This window comes from Zosterops lateralis, assembly GCF_965231275.1.
Source record: "Zosterops lateralis genome assembly, chromosome: 9".
NCBI classification, from domain to species: domain Eukaryota; kingdom Metazoa; phylum Chordata; class Aves; order Passeriformes; family Zosteropidae; genus Zosterops; species Zosterops lateralis.
Genome location: NC_139769.1, coordinates 24,563,838 through 24,581,478, shown reverse-complemented (window position 1 = coordinate 24,581,478; position 17,641 = coordinate 24,563,838). Strand labels below are relative to the sequence as shown.

Below are 17,641 nucleotides of genomic sequence, written 5' to 3'. Positions count from 1 at the left end.
TGCACAGCTGAGACACTGAAGGTGTGTCTAATGTAATCCACAGGTTTCCTATTTCCTGACTAAGGCAGCCTCTGAATCCAGAGGAAACACTTGGGGAAGTTGCACGGGGAAGTGTACGCTGCCTTCCAGGTGACCTTGGCACTTTAAATCATGGATAGTCAGACTTCACCCAGCCCATGGATTATTTATGATGATCTTGCAGCAGCTCTCAAGCCCAGCCATGAATCAGGAGCTTGCATGTAAACACATAACAGACAGAGCTTCAAATGCCCCTCGTTTATCAGTAGGGTTGTTTAAAAATTAATTTCCCTGGAGAAACAGAATTTATACTGAAGAGTGTGTGGGTATATTTCTCATCCAGCTGGGGAAAATGCCGTTCCCAGAGGGATTCCAGGGTGATGCGATCAGGGATGGAGCTATCGTGGCCTCGCACAGAGGCCAAGCTACAGGGGAAAGTTCCCAACACTAAACACGGTATTTTTTGGTCAAACAGATATGATGCTTTGAACTACAGCCCAGACTGATGAGGAGTCATGGCTGAGGGGGTAACATGGCTGAGGGAGAGCAGGGCTGAGGGAAAGCATGGCTGAGGGGTAACATGGCTGAGGGAAAGCATGGCTGAGGGAGAGCAGGGCTGAGGGGGTAACATGGCTGAGGGGGTAACATGGCTGAGGAGGAGTAATGACCGAGGGAAACGTGTACCTGAGGTGCTGACATGGCTAAGGGAGAGTCACGACTGAGGGAGTGTCACGGCAGGGCGGATGTGATGGCTGAGGGAGTGTCGTGGCTGAGGAGAACAAGGCAGCACCAGCTCTGACAAACAAAGGTTACTGCACCAGTTGTGCTCGTGGCCGAGCGCGGCCGAGGCTCGTGGCGGTAACCGGTACCGGAGAAAGGCACACGGTGCTCCGTCCCCACCGCCCCGGCCCCACGGGCACGGCGCCCCTGCCCGCCCGGCCGCCCTGAGGCGGAGGGCCGCGGAGGGCGGGGCGGCCGGACTCGTTTCGCGGCCGCGCGGAGCCGAGCGGGGCCGATCGCGGCCACCCCGGCACCGCCTCCTCCCCTCCCCGCTCTCCTCCCGCCTGGCGGAGGCGGAGGGTCCGGCCGGCAGCGCCGTGCGTGTTCGCAGCTCCCGTGGCCGCGCTTCCCCGCTCCGCTCCCGCCGCCTTCCCTCGGCAGCACCGCGCCCTCCGCTCTCTCCGCTCCCTCTGCTCCTCCGCTGCCCCTTCCCGGCCAGCAGGGGTTGCGCCTGCGAGTCTTCTTCCCCCGCATTCTGGAGGCTCTCAATATGTTCGGCGCCGTCCGCGCTCAGAGGCACCAGGTAGGCGGGCGGGGGCCGAGCAGGGGCCGCGCTTTGTTCGGCGCTGGGAGCGGGCGGAGGCGGCGGCCCGGGCGGGCGCCCCGCGCTCGGGGAACCGGAGCCTCCGCGGCCCCGCCGCGCTTTGTTGCTCGTTCGGGGCCCGTTCTCTTGGGCCGCGGAGTTGCCCGCCCGCGTGGCCTGAAGGGCGTGAGGCCGCTCCCTCCGTGCCGGGGTCGGGCGGGCCCCGGGGATGCGGGGTAGCCCCCGGCCGGGGATTCCCGCGGTCCCCACGCCGTGCCAAGGGCAGGCGCGGCCTCTCCCGGCGCCACGCTGCAGCTGCCGAGCGGTGTCTGCCTGACCCTGGGGGATGGGGAGGAGAGTCGCGGGAATCCTGCACTTTGAAGGAAATAGCCGCTCCGGGACGAGCAGCGCGTGCTGACAGCTGCTTGCCACTATCATGACCCTCCTTGTCATATATACCGGTTCTAGGAAGTGGCAGATAATAAAGGAAAAGCAGTGGCTGTCAGCCCACATTAGTGCTTCTGGGGAAAGCTGATGAGAGTGGGTGACCAGACCGGTTTAGTTTTGGGTTTTTAGGGGGTTTTAGGGGGTGGTTGGGAAGGTGTACAGTATTTTCTGCATGCGTGCATCAGTTTCCGGAGCTTTTTAAAAATTTCAGAGGTGCTTCAAGGTAGGAAATGCCTTTGCCTTGGCCCTCTTGCTGTTCCTTTACCCAGCATTCCCACAGACAATAAAATCTGGATTGGCTATAATTTCATGCAGGGTAGGAAAATTTTGTCAGTGAGAGGCGAAGCATCCGAGTTATTTCTTAAGGAGATGGGTGGCGATAGACTAATGGAAATACTGTCTCATGTCACTCCTTATTTGTGTGGTTTGTGAAGGGAGGACTTTTTTTTTTTGTTTGCAGTGATGGGTGTGTAGACACCACATTTATTCTCTTCTGTCAGCGAGCTAGAGAATAAGAAAACAAGCAGGATGTGGTGCTTCGATGGTGAGATTGGTTTAAGTTTAGAAAGCAGATTTCATAGCCAGAAGCCTGACTCCTGGAGCACAGGATGCAGGGAATACTTTCCAGCTAGGAAGCTCTGTGTTGGCTGCTGTAATTAAGTCTAATTTTGTTTTCATCAGCTTGAGTTCTTAAGGAGCAGGAGATGGTAAGAAAGGCAGAATGTCGGTGGAAGACAAGGAGGACCTACAAACAAAAAACACTGCTTTTGTTGTGTGACAGATGTTTGGAGAACTGTGGGAAGTGTGTATTAGTAGAAAAAAATAAACCCAGGGGGTGGGGAAAAGGAAGGAAAGAACTCAGATTTTAGTAGAGTGAATATGAAGCAGAAGGTTGAAAAGGAGATGTAGATAAAGATTGTGGCAACAGCAACAAAAGTATAAAGTAGGAAAGGAGAGGAAAACAGAACCAGTGTGAAAAATGACTAGGGCTTAGCAGCGTGGGAGGCCAGTCCTGGAAGCCAGTGCTGAATGGGCACACAGAGTGTTACAGCTGAGGCTTGTCGCTGGAACAGCAGTAATATTCAAGCATGAAGCCTGCTGCTTATTAATTTTTTAAGTCTGCATGCATAAATGTATTTGGAAGAGCTCTCTGGGCTTGCTCTCTGTAGAGAGCAGTCCAAGCATTGCATCTTCTGGGGCTGCATGTAAGAGATTTTGGAAAATGTCTACAGTACTCTGTCCTTCCTCTTCAGTTTCTAACCAGTGATATAAATATTCCATTTTCCCTCTCTCTCTCCTCACTGTTGGAGTGGGAGCACGACTGAGGTTGATGTGCAGTGAAATTGAACAGTTTTGTCTACAAGTCATAATTATCAGTGAGACTAAATCTTCAGTGGAAAGCACCTGAACAAGCAAAACAAAATTGTTATAAATTCCGAGTCTTACTTTAGATTACTGGTATAAAGAGGTTGAGCCTATTTAGTGGTGTGAAGTATGTTGATAAATATCTTAATATCTTGGCCTTTGGTGTTTTGCCCAAATGCAGACTCAGACATGAAAAGATGATGTGTTTTTACCATAAATAAATGCTAATGTATGAAAGAAATGTTTTGAGGACGTTTGGTTTTGTCTTCTGACAGAGAATGGACTGTGAGCAGTCGTAGGTGTGACCTACATTTCTTCTGAGCTGGGCTGTCACAAGCCAGAAAGCTCTGACTGGGTGTTAAATTCCATTTTTGTTTCACAAGTGTCAATCAAGTGTCTATCATTACATCAGCAAGTATTGATTTTAAATCAAAAGATTATCAAGTGTCTCCCCCAGAGTGGTGCTTTACCTGTGAGTTGAAGAAGTAATACCTTCATTTGACTAAAAGGTTCATGCAGAGTTGGCACAGCAAATACTGCACATGGAAAATGGGCTGTATTAAAGATGAGACGTAAAATAGATGGTTCCTGTGTTGTTAGGTTATGGGCAATGTGATTTCTGCCTCTGGGGCTTGTTGTCTTGGTGGTCACCTGAGACCACAGCTCCTGCAAGAGGCTCTGCAGGGGAGAGGCCGTGGGCAGCGCTGAGGATCACTGTGTCTCAGTATCATTGCTATCTAGGTGAGTTTGCTTCAGTGTACCTTTAAATGGGCACACAGTGAAATAGAGGAGCTTTAAAGGAGGGAATCTCCCTTCTGGAAGTCAGGATGTGCAGCCAGTGTATCTCTGAGTGCATTATGAACTGTGACTCGCTCATGGTCCAGTGGTTCATGTACATGGCAAAGGAAAATCTCAGTTTGTGCACAACATGATGTGTTTAGGAAATACAATTACTACAACAAGGTTGTGTTTAAAATCGAGCAGCTGGGCAGACATTTGAGTCCTGGCATTCCTGTGCCTGGGAACTGCTGGGGTGCCAGAACACACTATGTAGATGTTCCATGACTTCAGGCCTGCCTGAGCCCAGTTAAAACTACAACAAAAATCCAGAGTTTACAGATTATTCTTTATATTTTTGCATCATTTTAAAAGTAAATGCAGGGAATAGCTGCTCTCAAGTAGGAGTTTTCTCCGGTAGAATATGTTGTTTAATGTGTTTAAAGAAGTGCATTTGGATGGAGCTTGAATAGTCATTGTGTCAGAGGCACCAGGCTTTACAAGGCTGACAGTCATCTGGGAACATCTCACTTGGCTTAAAAAAATTCAAAATCCTCAGAGAGAATTATGAATAAGCCACAGAGTTCTTGATGTGCTGAGCTAAAAGGGAATATAAGCGAGGAGGGGAAGGTAATGACAAAATGATTTGGACTTTTAAAAACAATTTAAAGGAAAGAGTTTGTTTGCAGTACCTGTTTATAACCTTTAATGCAGAATAGGCAGCGTTCTTGACTTTAGTGAATTTTGGCTGATAGTTTGGGTTGTGTTCTAGCAGTAGTACTCCAAACAAAGATCTGAAAAGTTGTGAATCTGCTTGTGCTGTTTAATGCTGTTTTGAGTAATAATATTAGCCATGCCACACACAGCAGAGTTGAAACTCTGTGTCGGTAATTAAGATGTTCAAATTCCTAGCTATTCACAATAGCTTTGGACAATAGGTTTGGACAATACCATTAGGGGCATAAATGCATCTGCATGGGATTGGTGTCTCACACAAAGAAGGACTTTAACAGACGAATCTTCCATTTCAGTCCAGAACTATTCTGGATGACCTTCTTAGGTCTTCAAGGTCCCAAGCAAGTATGTGTGCCAGAGTTAGAACATTGGAAATAAAACTGGTGTGTTACAGCAGAATGTGACAACACGTGCCCAGAGATGTAAACTGAGCAAGGCTGATTGTGGGATTTAGTTAGAATAGTTTGACTAGCTGTCCTGTGACTTGAAATGTTTTGGTTGTGGTAAATGTTTGGGGAAGGTGTGGACATCAGGCTGTTGGGTTCTGTTTTGAGAGGATTGCTTGCTTTGTACCATCCGGGGAAGTGTTGGGTGCCAAATGCCTAATTAAACAATATTTGCTAAATAGAGCTTAGTGTCAGCTTCTTACCTTGCCTATAGGATTACAGAGGAATATACCTTCATTTATTATGATTTAATCTCACCTGTGTGTGAGATTTCTTTTCCCAGCAAAGCCAACTGGCATTGCAGAGTGTTGAAGCATTCCGGGGTGCTGCGTTCCTGCTGGACACTGCTGTGCTCGGAGCAGGTATTCCCTTCTCTGAGCTGTGTGGCTGTCCCTGCTCCAGCAGCCAAGCTCAGCCAGCGTTCACTCTGCCTGCAGGGCTCTGTGCTGGCTGGAATATTCTCTGTGCCCGGCTCTGGGAATGGGGCAGTGTCTCTTGGAGCTGCTACACAGTGAGATAATGCCCCCTGCTGCTCCCGGGAATCAGCCTCCTGCTGGAGCTGCTGGGCTGCCCGGGCACCAGGCAGGTACTTCTCCTGCCAAAGTCACCTCTGGGCTGAGCACTGGCCACACACCAGGGTCACAAGGTTCTCTGCCCTGCAACAGAGGGAACTTGGAGTTTTTGACAAGGAGAAATGAGCTGCACCTATTTTTAGGAAACCCGGTTCTCGATGTGGCATTTATTCTGGAGATACAAATATAGTGTTGGAACTGAAGTGATTGATGTTTTCCTGAGGTGGCACCAGGGTCATGGAAAGTTCCAGAGTGTTTGTTGCCTGTTCCCTCCCTGCTGCTCCTCCTCCTCTTCTCCCTTCCCCAAAAAATCAAGGCATAAAGAGCCCACCAAGCATGTGAATTCCCAGCAAAGCCAGTCTGCACTGCTAGTGCAGAGCTCAGCCAGAACCCAGATTCTGTTCCCAGCGTGGCAGAGAGACTTTTTACCAAAGAAAGCTGTCTCACAGATAGTGATTCCTGACTTCATTAATCTTTCTGGAAGTATCGAAGACTGGAGACATGCCTAGTCATTTCAGACATGTCCTTAATCCATCTTCAGATAATTTTAGGCATTCAGTAGAAGAAGGCTATAAGTAGATGAGTACAAGAAGAGCCAAAGGTAGGAGGCTTGTGAATTGGGTGTTTCTGGAAAATGGAGTAATTTCTGTTGCGTTACGTGTGAGTTACCTACTTGTGGAAGCAATAATGATAACAGGACATGCTGAAGGGCAGAGTTGGTAAGGGATTGGCTAAAAATGGGATTCAGCTCTTGTAACTTTTTCTCTAAGCACTAATTTAGCCTTTTCTTGTCTCTGGAGGTATAAGGACGATGTGGTTGATCTCTTATTAGGCATGAGGACATATTGGTGTCAGCTGCTGGAATGGAAATAGGAAAATACAGAATTTTTCAGGCTTGCTTTTTGTGGGAAAAAAATGAAAAACAATGAACTTGTTTGTGAAGAAAAACTTGTTTGTTTGGGTCAGGAGCATGAATCAAGCTTTATGTGAAATACGTGGCAACACTATCTGTTGTCCTTACTTGATACCTTCTCCTTTATTGCAGGTTATGATGCATGATTATCACAGAAGAAATTCATGTCTATAGCTCTTAAGGACTAAATTACATCATCTTCAAGCCTGATAGTTTTGGAATCCATATTGCAGCTGCAAACACACGTCTGCTTTTGCATTTCCACAAACATCTTCCCTGTCAGGAGATCCTGAAACTCAAGTTCTCTGTTCTAACACAGTGATACCATTGGGCTATTTTAAATTTACAGTCATATATTTGCTTGGTAAGTTGAGCCATTAATTGTGTATACAGTAGTTAATACTTCTGCTGAAATTATGTAAATTTAAAATCTTGGTGTCTTGTCTTTAATAAAACACAATAAATGGAAATTTATAAATAAGACTATTGTTGCCAGTTTAGGATTGAATACTCACATATTAAGTGAATTTAAAATAGATGGATTATACTGGAAATATTTTGTGGGAGTCTTGGTATTTTCATTACTGATATTTGCAGTCCACTTTTTTCTGGTTTGCAGTTTTCTTATTTAGTGTGATCTTCAGAATTTTCTTAATCTTGAGATGGAAATACAAATTGTTGCTGGTAACATTAATAGAATCCCACATATACTTTGCTCTAAGATTTTTCAGGTAACTATACCTCTGTGTATGTTAGCAGCTCAAACTTACAAATCTGATTTTTTTAAAATTACTATTTCAAATTCATTAGGTCATCTAAGGGTAATAGTTTGGTATTCTTAATTAGCTTCTTATTTGGAAAGTGGTTGACTAAAAAAGAATCAATTAAAGGAGCTATAGGGTAGCTTCCACATTAAAAAAATTAAAGTTTCCTGAAGTTATTTTTCCAGTCTTGGACTGATCTCTCTGACGTGGTTTTTCTGTATATGGCTGAGGTCTTCAGAGGAAGTTGTTGTAGCTTTGAGATTACTTAAAATACATGATTGTTGTTCAGAATTTATTAAATTCTGTTTTGTTGGTCATAATGTTCTTTCATGACTTCAAGCTGCTCTAAAATACTGAGTCATTACTCATAAAATTAAACAGAAAATGTTTCTCTATCTATTCTACTTCACTGGCTACTTTAAATTCTCAGTTCTTATTTTTCTTTGTAGCTGGGTTTCATGTCTGCAAAAAATGCAGCTGGACCAGGATGGCAGGGAGTGGAAAGTCGTGATGAGTAATAATAGCTGGGGATGGATCTACCAAAAAAGATCTTTAGGGAGGGGAATCTGTGTAATCCAGTGGCTCCCAGCTTGCTCCCACAGAGCTGGTACAGATTCAGCCTGTGGTTCTGAACCCAGTACCTGCTGAAGTGATGTGGATGCATTAAAACTTGTGGCCTCAATCCCTGAAAATCATTAATCCATTAATGCCCCCTGCATGTTTGTTTGCAAACAATGTGTTGCTAGCACTGCTGTGCTGAAGCAAAATGCTGTGTGTGTAACCCTTGCCCATTGCCTGTGCAGCCAGGCCAACACCAAAATGATTCCCAACGGATATTTGATGTTTGAGGATGAAAACTTCATCGAGTCATCTGTTGCCAAACTCAACGCCTTACGGAAGAGCGGCCAGTTCTGCGACGTCCGCCTCCAGGTACCTGTGCCCTGCCCCACTGGGCTGCCCAGGGGGTGTGGGGGTTAAACCGTGTGGAGCTCTTCCCTCACTCACTGGGAGATGGGAGATTTTAGAAGCACATTTTTCTGAAAAATGCATACTAAAAAAAACCAAGTGGGGTGCACTTTTAGAGAGGTGATGCTGACTTTCAGAACTATGGCACTCACCTGAGTAGACCTTGATATTGTGAAAATACAAAGGTAATTGCAAAAAACCCTCACCAGCACATGGGCTTCTTGTTTGTGTTTGACATAAAGGTGTGTGGACACGAGATGCTGGCGCACCGAGCTGTGCTGGCGTGCTGCAGTCCCTACCTGTTCGAAATCTTCAACACTGACAGTGACTGTCATGGGGTTTCCCATGTGAAGTTCGATGATCTCAACCCAGAAGCTGTTGAAGTTCTGTTGAATTATGCCTATACTGCTCAGTAAGTAGTTCTCACAGTAACTAGAGAGATTTTTCAATTTGAAAAATCAGAATAATAGAGCTAATTTTTTCTCCTTAATAGGTTAAAAGCTGAAAAAGAGCTGGTAAAAGATGTATACTCTGCAGCAAAGAAGTTGAAGATGGAGAGGGTTAAGCAGGTATGGTTCTCAGCTCTTCTGGAAGTCCGTTCTGCCTTCCCAGGCTGACAGCATTGCATCTTTTGGTGTTAGTGAGCCAAAACTTCATGCTTTGTGGAAGAAGTGCTCAGCACAGAGCTGCTGTAGGTGTTCCTTAGCACTGTGTTGATTTGTTGCCAGCTGGATGTGTTGCTTCCACTTGAGCTGTCTTGGTGCCAGGGTGTTCCCTGAAGTTATGTTTTGTATTTGTGCACCTGTGTAAGAAAAACAGCTTTGAATCTTGGCTGATTCCTTACCTTCAGGTCCGTGGCAGCAGTGCTGTGCTTGGTTGTGTTGGGAGCATGAACAAACATGTAAATCTGTCAGAAAAAGAATAGTTCACACACTCTTGAACATAAATTTGGTAGTGCTTGACTCTGGAAATACCCTTAGCCACAGATAGGGGTACCCTTTACAAGGGGATTGGGATAATTAGCTCACCTGACTGAGATGTAGTTTTGAGTACTACTACTACTACTGAGTAGTAGTTCAGTAGAAAAGCATGGGGTCAATGTAGATGTCAGCAGCTTCCAAATGTGACTTTTTCATTTAAGATGTATATATTCCTGTGGAAGGCAGCATTCCCTTTACAGCACTGGCATGGGGATGAGAGCAGAGTCACTACTCTGTAGTTAGAATAACAGCTGCTGCTGTATGTTGGGATAGATAATTTAAATGTATAAAACCTGTCTGCTTGTAAACTAAGCTGCAGCTCTTTGGTTTCCAGGTTTGTGGTGACTATTTGCTCTCCAAGATGGACATTCAGAGCTGCATCTCCTACCGGAACTTCGCCAGCTGCATGGGAGACTCTCGGTTGTTGAACAAGATCGATGGCTACATTCAGGAACACCTTGTAGAGATTTCAGAACAGGAGGAATTTCTCAAACTCCCACGGTTAAAGGTTAGCTTAAATTTGTAGAATTCTTTCTGGTACACGATTTCCAAAAGGCAACCTGAGGAGCACCTAGGATTTCTTTGCCTTTTGGGGGCAGGAAAGCTTGGTGTGCTGACTGCTGCCAATAGTGTGACAGTTCTGGATCTGTGTACTGTTATTACTGTTGTGAACCTTAACTGTAGAGAACAGGTGCTGTCACCCTTTCCAGGTGTAAAAGTTGATGGTATTTAAATGTGCTTCCTAGTTCCATAGGCTGAAAGCTCCTTGTGGTGTTTTCTGGCTCCGTGGTAAAGTGAGAGTTGTGCTCACTGTGTAAAGCATAGTATGCTACAGGGTTATTCCTAGAGAGTAAATAATTATTCTTTCCTTTCTCAAGCTTGAAATAATGCTGGAAGACAATGTTGGCCTACCCAGCAACGGCAAATTGTACACAAAGGTAATCAACTGGGTACAGCGCAGCATCTGGGAGAACGGAGGCAACCTGGAAGATCTAATGGAAGAGGTTAGTCTTTAAGAAAATGGGATTATGGGATTAGATATAAAAAAAACCCAAAAAAATCCAATATGAAGGATGATCCCTTTTTACTTTTTTTTTTCTTTTTTTTTTCTTCTTCACTTTTTTTAACTATGACCCTAAAGAATTTAAATTTTGCTGTAGGTACCCCTAAGCTGAGAAACAGGGGGGGTGTTCAGGTGAGCTGAATGCACTGTTCAGTCTGGTCTTCACTTTCCTTTTTGCTCCCTGTTGCTGTATAGTAGCCTCAGAGTGGCCTGTATCTGCTTTAGTTTGGGGAGGTGGTACTGAGGCTTGCCGTAGATTGGTGATGTTTTCCTTTGCAGGTTTTGCTTGTAAATGCACAGTAGGTAAAAGCTTCTAATGGTTGTTCCTCCCCGTTGGTTTATCTCCCCATAGGTTTATTAACAAAACTAGGATACCAAGGCTGAAGAACCAAGAAGAGCCTCAAGTGTATTGACACGTACAGAAGCAGCTGTCCTGCCCCAGTGCTCCTAAGAAAATCTGCTGTGGGCAGAGAACGATCATGATGATTTAATGGTGTTTACTTACTCCTTTACAGGATGCATTATTTTGAAACTTGTGTGTTGTTAAATGGCTTTTCTCATGAATACTAATGGTAGATGTAGCCTGGGCAGTGTTTAGTGGCAAAATTATGGGGAGACAAAATTTTTAATTGGCTCCAGCAAAAAATATTTGACCAAATCTTGTGAAATTCTTCACAATTTTCCAAGTCTGCTATTACAAACATGAAAGATCCCCAGAAACACTTGTCTAGGCAAAAGTACATGTTGATGCTGTCATATAATCTCAAGTGTGTGTTTCCTCTTGGAGAAACTCATTTAAAAGCTTTGATTATGTTGAAATTAAGATGCATTTCATTGAAACAGCTGCATCTGATTTCAGTGGTGGACAACAGTTTCTTCCAGAACTTAAGTTTGTGTTGTGTTCCCTCATTCCCATACCTTTCTTTTAGAGTCCACTGTTGGCTTCTCTTGGCCTTTTTTGATGGAGATAAATATGTGTATTTTTCATAGCAGAAAACTTGTGTGCAGGGATAAGGGAAAATGCTTGCATGAGACTGTGAATTTGTGTAACTCTGCAAATTAATGTGCCTTTTACTTGTCTAATGTTTCTGTGCTGGGAAAACAGCAGAAGCCCACAGAAAATGAAGATTTCTCTCAAGCTGAGAAAGTAAGGAACCTTCACCCCCTGTTTGAAGATTGCCACCATGACATCTGCTTCCTTTTAGTTTTGCCACTGTGCGAGTTTAAGATGAGCTGACGAGCAGTGTGGTGCCTGGGGTAATGTGCCTGTAGCTGAGGAGCACAGAGACAGCAGCCACATGGGTGTTCTGTTGTTGTTTTTGCAGGTGCAAACGCTGTACTACTCAGCTGATCACAAGCTGCTTGATGGAAATCTGCTAGATGGACAGGCTGAGGTGTATGACAGTGATGACCACATTCAGTTTGTGCAGGTACAAATTGCAGACAGTCTCAGGTAACCCCAGGTAGACTGGAGCAGTTTACAGCACACCTGAAGTCCTGTGCTCTGCTGGCAGAGAAGGCAGCAGGTGCCATAGTGGAGAAATGCATCACGAGAAGGTGTCTGGCTGGGAGCTGCTGCAGGCCATGATGTGCTCTCAGCTTGTCTCTTTGACAGGCTGGGCTGGCTCTCAGGCTTTGCAAAACACAGTGCTCTAATTCTGACTTCAAAATCAATCCTGGCTGTTAGAAGAAAGAAGAGACAGACAAGCACTCAGCTGTAGGAAGTCAGCTGAGACCTTGTAGAGTTCCCAGAGACTGTAGAGAAACACGGACTGCTTGGCTTGCAGTGGGGAATGTGTCTGGTAAATTTGGGCTCAGAAAAAGATTCCAAATCCAATTCTAATCCTTCAGCTGCTAGCGTCTGCTGCTTTTGTTCATCTGCACTGTTTGGTGTAGCTGCCAAATCTCACTGACTGAGTGCAAATCACTCCTGTGCTTTTTGAGAGATCTTTTTCTTATGGTTTTATATATTTTTTTCTTATCAGGTGTAATCCTTCTGAACTTCAGAAAACCACATGGCTTAGTACAAATGCAGGCTAAGACAGAAAGAATTAGAAAACTAACAGTTGCAAATTATCAGTTGCTTTATACAGATGAACTTGGTTTAAATTTATGATTTTGAAGCAAATACATCGTGATGTTTCATAACAGTGAAACATGTTCCTACAGAAAGTTTCCTTCATGAAATTTGTAGCTGATGTATATAACACTGTCCATCCCAGAATGTGGATTTTAGAAGTGAAAGGAGAGGAAAAGGCAGCTAATTTTCCAGTTTCTTAATTGTTTTTAGAAAGCCTTCACAGGATTCTTCACTTCTGGATACCACTTATAACACTTAGAAGCAGAGAGGTGAACACTAAGAAAGTTCATTTTCAGAAATAAAAGCAGGACTTCTCAACGTTTTTCTACAAATCCTTTCTAATAAGAAAAATCAACTTTAGACATCCTAAACAGTTGAGAGAACTAACACTAAAAAACCCCTAGATGCCAGTCCTGGAAAAATCATAGCTTTTAACTTTTTTAAATTACAAAACTGTATTTTCTGTTGCTGTTGAGGCAATTTAAAGAGAAGAGCAGGAGGTTGATAGGATGAAGTTTCAGAAATAACAAAAATGCTCTCTGCAAGTGTGCTGGTTGTCACAGTGAGCTGAGCTTAGCAATCCAGCTCCTCTGTGTGAGGTTATCTGAGTTAGGTGATGTGTTTCAGAAGTCTTGTGACAGTTTCCATGGAGATCAGGCTCCAGGGAACTGTGCAAGCATCACAGACTTGGGACTGTGGTCATAAACTCTGTTGCTGAATAGAATAGACAGCACAGTAACTTCCATGCTTCAGGTAGAGCTTCAATGATCCAGCCAACTGTGCTGAAACTGGAAAATTTGAGTTTTTTCTTAATAGAGCAAAATAATGGAAGATACAGTATAAATTTAATTGAAGATGAAAAGAAAGCAGAAATCTCTTGTTAGTGGGAAGTATCAAGGGAGTAAAATCCAAGAAACTGCTAATCTGAGCACAGAGAGGAACTGAGGTGAAATTAGTTTGTCTTCAGGGAATGAAGAGAATAGTTAATTCACTTCAAACAGCATTATATAATTAACTCAAGCTCCAGAAGCAGAGCTTGGGAGTGAGGCTCCTATGTGGTAGCTCAGTTTTCTACAGCTGCTTGTAGCTCTTTCCTTACATTTGTAAATCCTGCTAGAAACGCACACTCGCTCCAGGGATTTGCAGTCCAGCACCAGCAATATAAAGCTGCAGTCACAGGATCAAGTGAGTTCCAGGAGAAAAGTGTAGGGTGGTGTTTGGCCACTGTTGCTGGGCAGGCAAGATGTTCTGCTGAAAATATAGGTGTGCTATAAATGCTGCTCTGCGGAGGTGGTAGAGGAGTGTGCTCTGGAGTAGCTACAGTATCTCAGAGAAGCAGAGGTAGAAGGAGCTGTAGTCTCTGGCTAGGTTTCTGTAGCTGCCTTTTGATTTTGCAGAAGAGGCCACCACGTGAGAATGATCACAAGCAGATCAGTAGCAGCTCCTCTGGAAGTCTTTCTCCAAATGCTACTGTTCAGAGTCCTAAACACGAGTGGAAAATCATTGCTTCAGAGAAGACTTCGAGTGAGTAACAGGGGCAGGGGTTGTCTAACAGATGTGTCTGGTCTCGGGTACCTGCCACCTTTCCTTCACATCCCTGAGGAATGCTGAGGTGTTTTTTCTTACTGATGATACAAGTCAAGTAATTTGTAGGGTGCTTCTGATGTACCTGGGCTGAACTGGGATCACATACATCTCAGTTCCTTATCAACTAAATCCATGGTGTATCATCATTTTCCCAGAAAATCTTAAGGAGACAAGCAGTCCATAGTTAATTAACAGAGCTCTTTGCTCTGTCTGTGCGAGGAGATCCCCAGCACGTGTTTAGGTTGTTAAACTAAGGTCATTTGTCCTTTAACAGTCTTGTAGTATCTAAAGCGTAGTTGTCAATAACTAACACTTTCTCCAACACCTGGACGTGGTAACCTGAAAAAACAAAGTTTCCGTGCTGCCAAGGGGAGCGGCACAACCAGCAGAGTCTCTTTGGCACCCAGCTCAGTCCCCCTTGCCCTGGCACCGCGTTTACGGCGTGCTGTCCCCGCAGGTAACACGTACCTGTGCCTGGCCGTGCTGGATGGGGTGCTGTGTGTGATCTTCCTGCACGGCCGCAACAGCCCCCAGAGCTCCCCCTCGAGCACCCCGCGGCTGCTGAAGAGCCTGAGCTTCGAGCTGCAGCCCAGCGACCTCATCGAAAGGCCCATGTCCCCCATGCAGTACGCGCGCTCGGGGCTGGGCACGGCCGAGCTGCACGGCAAGCTCATCGCTGCAGGTGAGCTGGGGCTGGGGCACCGGGCACGGGGCCATGCTGGTGCCTCTGAATGTGGGGCCAGCAACCTCTCCCTTTGCAGGGGGCTACAACAGGGAGGAGTGCCTGCGGACCGTGGAGTGCTACGACCCCGAGAAGGACGCCTGGACGTTCATCGCGCCCATGAGGACGCCGAGGGCACGGTTCCAGATGGCAGTGCTGATGGTGTGTGGGGTGGGGTGCAAGCCTGTGGGAGCCCACTGGGCTGAGCTGGACAGGGCACACTGAACAGGATGGCTCTAGAAGTTGTTTCTCTGTAGCTCCACGGTTACCTGAGCGCTCATGAGCTGACTGGTGTGCTGAGGTGATGGGTGTTGGTTTGTTCCCCTCAGGGGCAGCTGTATGTCGTGGGTGGGTCGAACGGCCACTCGGATGACTTGAGCTGTGGGGAGATGTACGAGCCCGAGATCGATGACTGGACCCCTGTTCCGGAGCTGCGGACCAACCGCTGCAACGCAGGTGAGGCCTCTGCAGCCCGAGGCTGCAGGCTGGAAACTCAGACGCTTGTTACTCACTTGCCATTCTTTCCTCTATCAACAGGAGTGTGTGCCCTGAACGGAAAGCTGTACATTGTGGGTGGATCTGATCCTTATGGCCAGAAGGGACTGAAGAACTGTGATGTGTTCGATCCTGTAACAAAGGCTTGGACGAGCTGCGCTCCCCTTAACATCCGTAAGTTTGTTGAGGAGCCGGGCGGGGATGGGGAGAAAAGGGCAACTGCAGAACTGCACCAAACCAAAAAGTAGACCACAGCCAAGCCCCTTTGAGTTGCTGCTGCTGTGGGCTGTTGCTGGTGGCTGACTGCGCTGTCTCTGTTTGCAGGGAGGCACCAGTCAGCCGTGTGTGAGCTGGGGGGGTACCTGTACATCATTGGCGGGGCCGAGTCGTGGAACTGCCTCAACAGCGTGGAGCGCTACAACCCCGAGAACAACACCTGGACCCTGATGGCCCCCATGAACGTGGCTCGGCGCGGTGCTGGCGTGGCTGTCCGTGAGGGTAGGGCTGGGGCTGCTGCTGCTGCCTCGGGGCCTTTCATGTCTGCTCTGATGTGAGCAGAATACAGAGCTGGGCTCCTTTTTGGACAGGAAACAATACAGTAGGAGCCTGGCTAAACGGCCAGTTCTAATTAAAAAGCAAAAACTCTTGGTTATGGGGTATTCACCCCACGTCTGTCTTCTGAAAGTGTCACTGTGCAGCTTTTAGAGCTGCACCTGTTTGAATTTGGACTTTGCCCTTTCTCTGAATCAAATTCCCATCAACTGTCATGAGCAGGAGACAGACCCAAAGCACATTGCCCCTGTAAGTGCAGACTTGACCAGGCCAAGGCCTGCCACATCCCCTGGTGTCCCTTAGGGCTCTGTCCTGGTGAGAGCACAGGGCCAGCTGGTGCAGAGCAGTGAGTGTGGCTCTCTTTCCCCTCACAGGAAAGCTGTTTGTGGCCGGAGGGTTTGACGGCACGCACGCCGTGAACTGCGTGGAGATGTACGACCCTGCCAGGAACGAGTGGAAGATGATGGGCAGCATGACCACGCCCAGGAGCAACGCCGGCATCACCACGGTGGCCAACACCATTTATGCAGTGGGGGGCTTTGATGGCAATGAGTTCTTGAACACACTTGAGGTCTACAATCCAGAGTCAAACGAGTGGAGCCCCTACACCAAAATTTACAAGTTTTAAGTGAATTAAATTCCCTTTTCAAACTAACAGGCTTAGTGATGTAATTGTGTTTCAGTAGAGGTACACCTGTGAATAGGGGTGGGGAGGGCATGGATGTTGCCAACAGCAACACAGAGCTTTTGCATATTGCATATTAATGTGCTGTATATATTTGTTTTGGAAAGAATATTGAGATGAAGGGGGTTTTTTGTGTATTTTAGAACTTTAAAGGTTTTGGTTTTGTTTTAAGATTTTGATGATAATGCAAGAGAAACTAGACTGGGCATATCATTTCAGGAGCTTCCCCCAGTGTTTGTCACTCTGCACATTGGATGACTTCCTGGAGGTGTGTTCTTGGGGCAGAAAGGGTAACATTTGTGGGGGATAATGTTTTTTTTCTTTCATCAGGCCTTGGTTTCCTTCAGTAACTGGAACAATCTGTAACAAGAAGCCTTATTTAAATAGATATAATGGCTATTTTTTTTATTAAAAAAAAGCTGACATGCCTCTGCTAATACCTTATCTTTTACAATTGCCTTTTTATAACAGTTTTTATATACTCAGCAGAGTATTTTGTCTGTTGAAATGCAAATGGCAGATAAATGATTATTGAAACAAAGAGACAGCCTTGGAGTTTCTAGAGCCCGACAGTGGATTGCCCCCGCAGGTGAGCTGCTGCAATAGTGTGAGTTAGTATGCACCACCTTCCTTAGAGTTGCACAGGGTTTCTGGACATGACACACCCAGACTTTCTAGGGTGGGAAAAGGATTCTGGCTCCAAGTACTTTGAGGAGAATGCAGAGTGTGCTTTCTGTACAGCAGTTTTGTTACTCTGGGTGAGCTGATCTTTGTACAACAACAACAGTTGGGGGAGGGGGGTTCTCATGGGTTTTAAACTCTTGCCAGCTGGCAAAGAAAATGTGTTGTAGTACCTGTCTTAAGTTTATTTTTCTAATATTACCAGCTGGAAGTGTGATAGAACACGAATAACTTGATTTTGTATGTGCTCATAGTCCTGTTTTAGTTCACTTTCTCTATTCCTATGGATCAAACAGTGGGGTGGGATGACTTGGTGTCTAATGTGTAGTGCTGCACATCTAACTCTGGGTGCCAAAACTAGCACTGACTGCTTGCTGCTGCTGCAAACACATTAAAGGTACCTTTTGGGAAACCCTTGCACTACAGGCGTGCCCTGACCTGGCTCTGTGTCCTTTTCTTCAAGGAGGTGGTGTCCAAAGAGGAGTCTGTGA

At 45.9% G+C, this 17,641-nt stretch overlaps 1 protein-coding gene and 1 long non-coding RNA gene across 5 annotated transcripts in view; one reads left to right on the top strand and one right to left on the bottom strand.

Moving 5' to 3' along the window:
* LOC310912943 overlaps nt 1–884 on the bottom strand; it is a 78,593-nt gene extending 77,709 nt beyond the window's left edge. For both annotated transcript variants that reach the window (XR_014590750.1, XR_014590751.1), the window contains exon 1: nt 703–884. This is a non-coding gene — a long non-coding RNA (uncharacterized lncRNA). The remainder of the gene's footprint in view (nt 1–702) is intronic.
* A 249-nt stretch (nt 885–1,133) lies between these two features.
* IVNS1ABP (influenza virus NS1A binding protein) lies at nt 1,134–17,587 on the top strand. 3 transcript variants are annotated; one of them, XM_083867952.1, is made up of 15 exons: nt 1,134–1,321; nt 6,709–6,940; nt 8,144–8,270; nt 8,549–8,718; nt 8,800–8,875; nt 9,621–9,794; nt 10,165–10,290; nt 11,675–11,779; nt 13,827–13,953; nt 14,474–14,698; nt 14,778–14,899; nt 15,067–15,193; nt 15,275–15,406; nt 15,557–15,730; nt 16,159–17,587. In XM_083867952.1, the coding sequence occupies exons 3-15, from the start codon at nt 8,160–8,162 to the stop codon at nt 16,410–16,412; spliced, it is 1,923 nt and encodes a 640-aa protein (XP_083724078.1). In that variant the 5' UTR covers nt 1,134–1,321; nt 6,709–6,940; nt 8,144–8,159; the 3' UTR covers nt 16,413–17,587. The 3 variants fall into 3 exon arrangements, with proteins under 3 accessions (XP_083724078.1, XP_083724077.1, XP_083724079.1); XM_083867951.1 differs by lacking the exon at nt 1,134–1,321 and adding an exon at nt 5,997–6,264; XM_083867953.1 differs by lacking the exon at nt 1,134–1,321 and adding an exon at nt 6,361–6,382.
* The last annotated feature ends 54 nt before the right edge of the window (nt 17,588–17,641 follow it).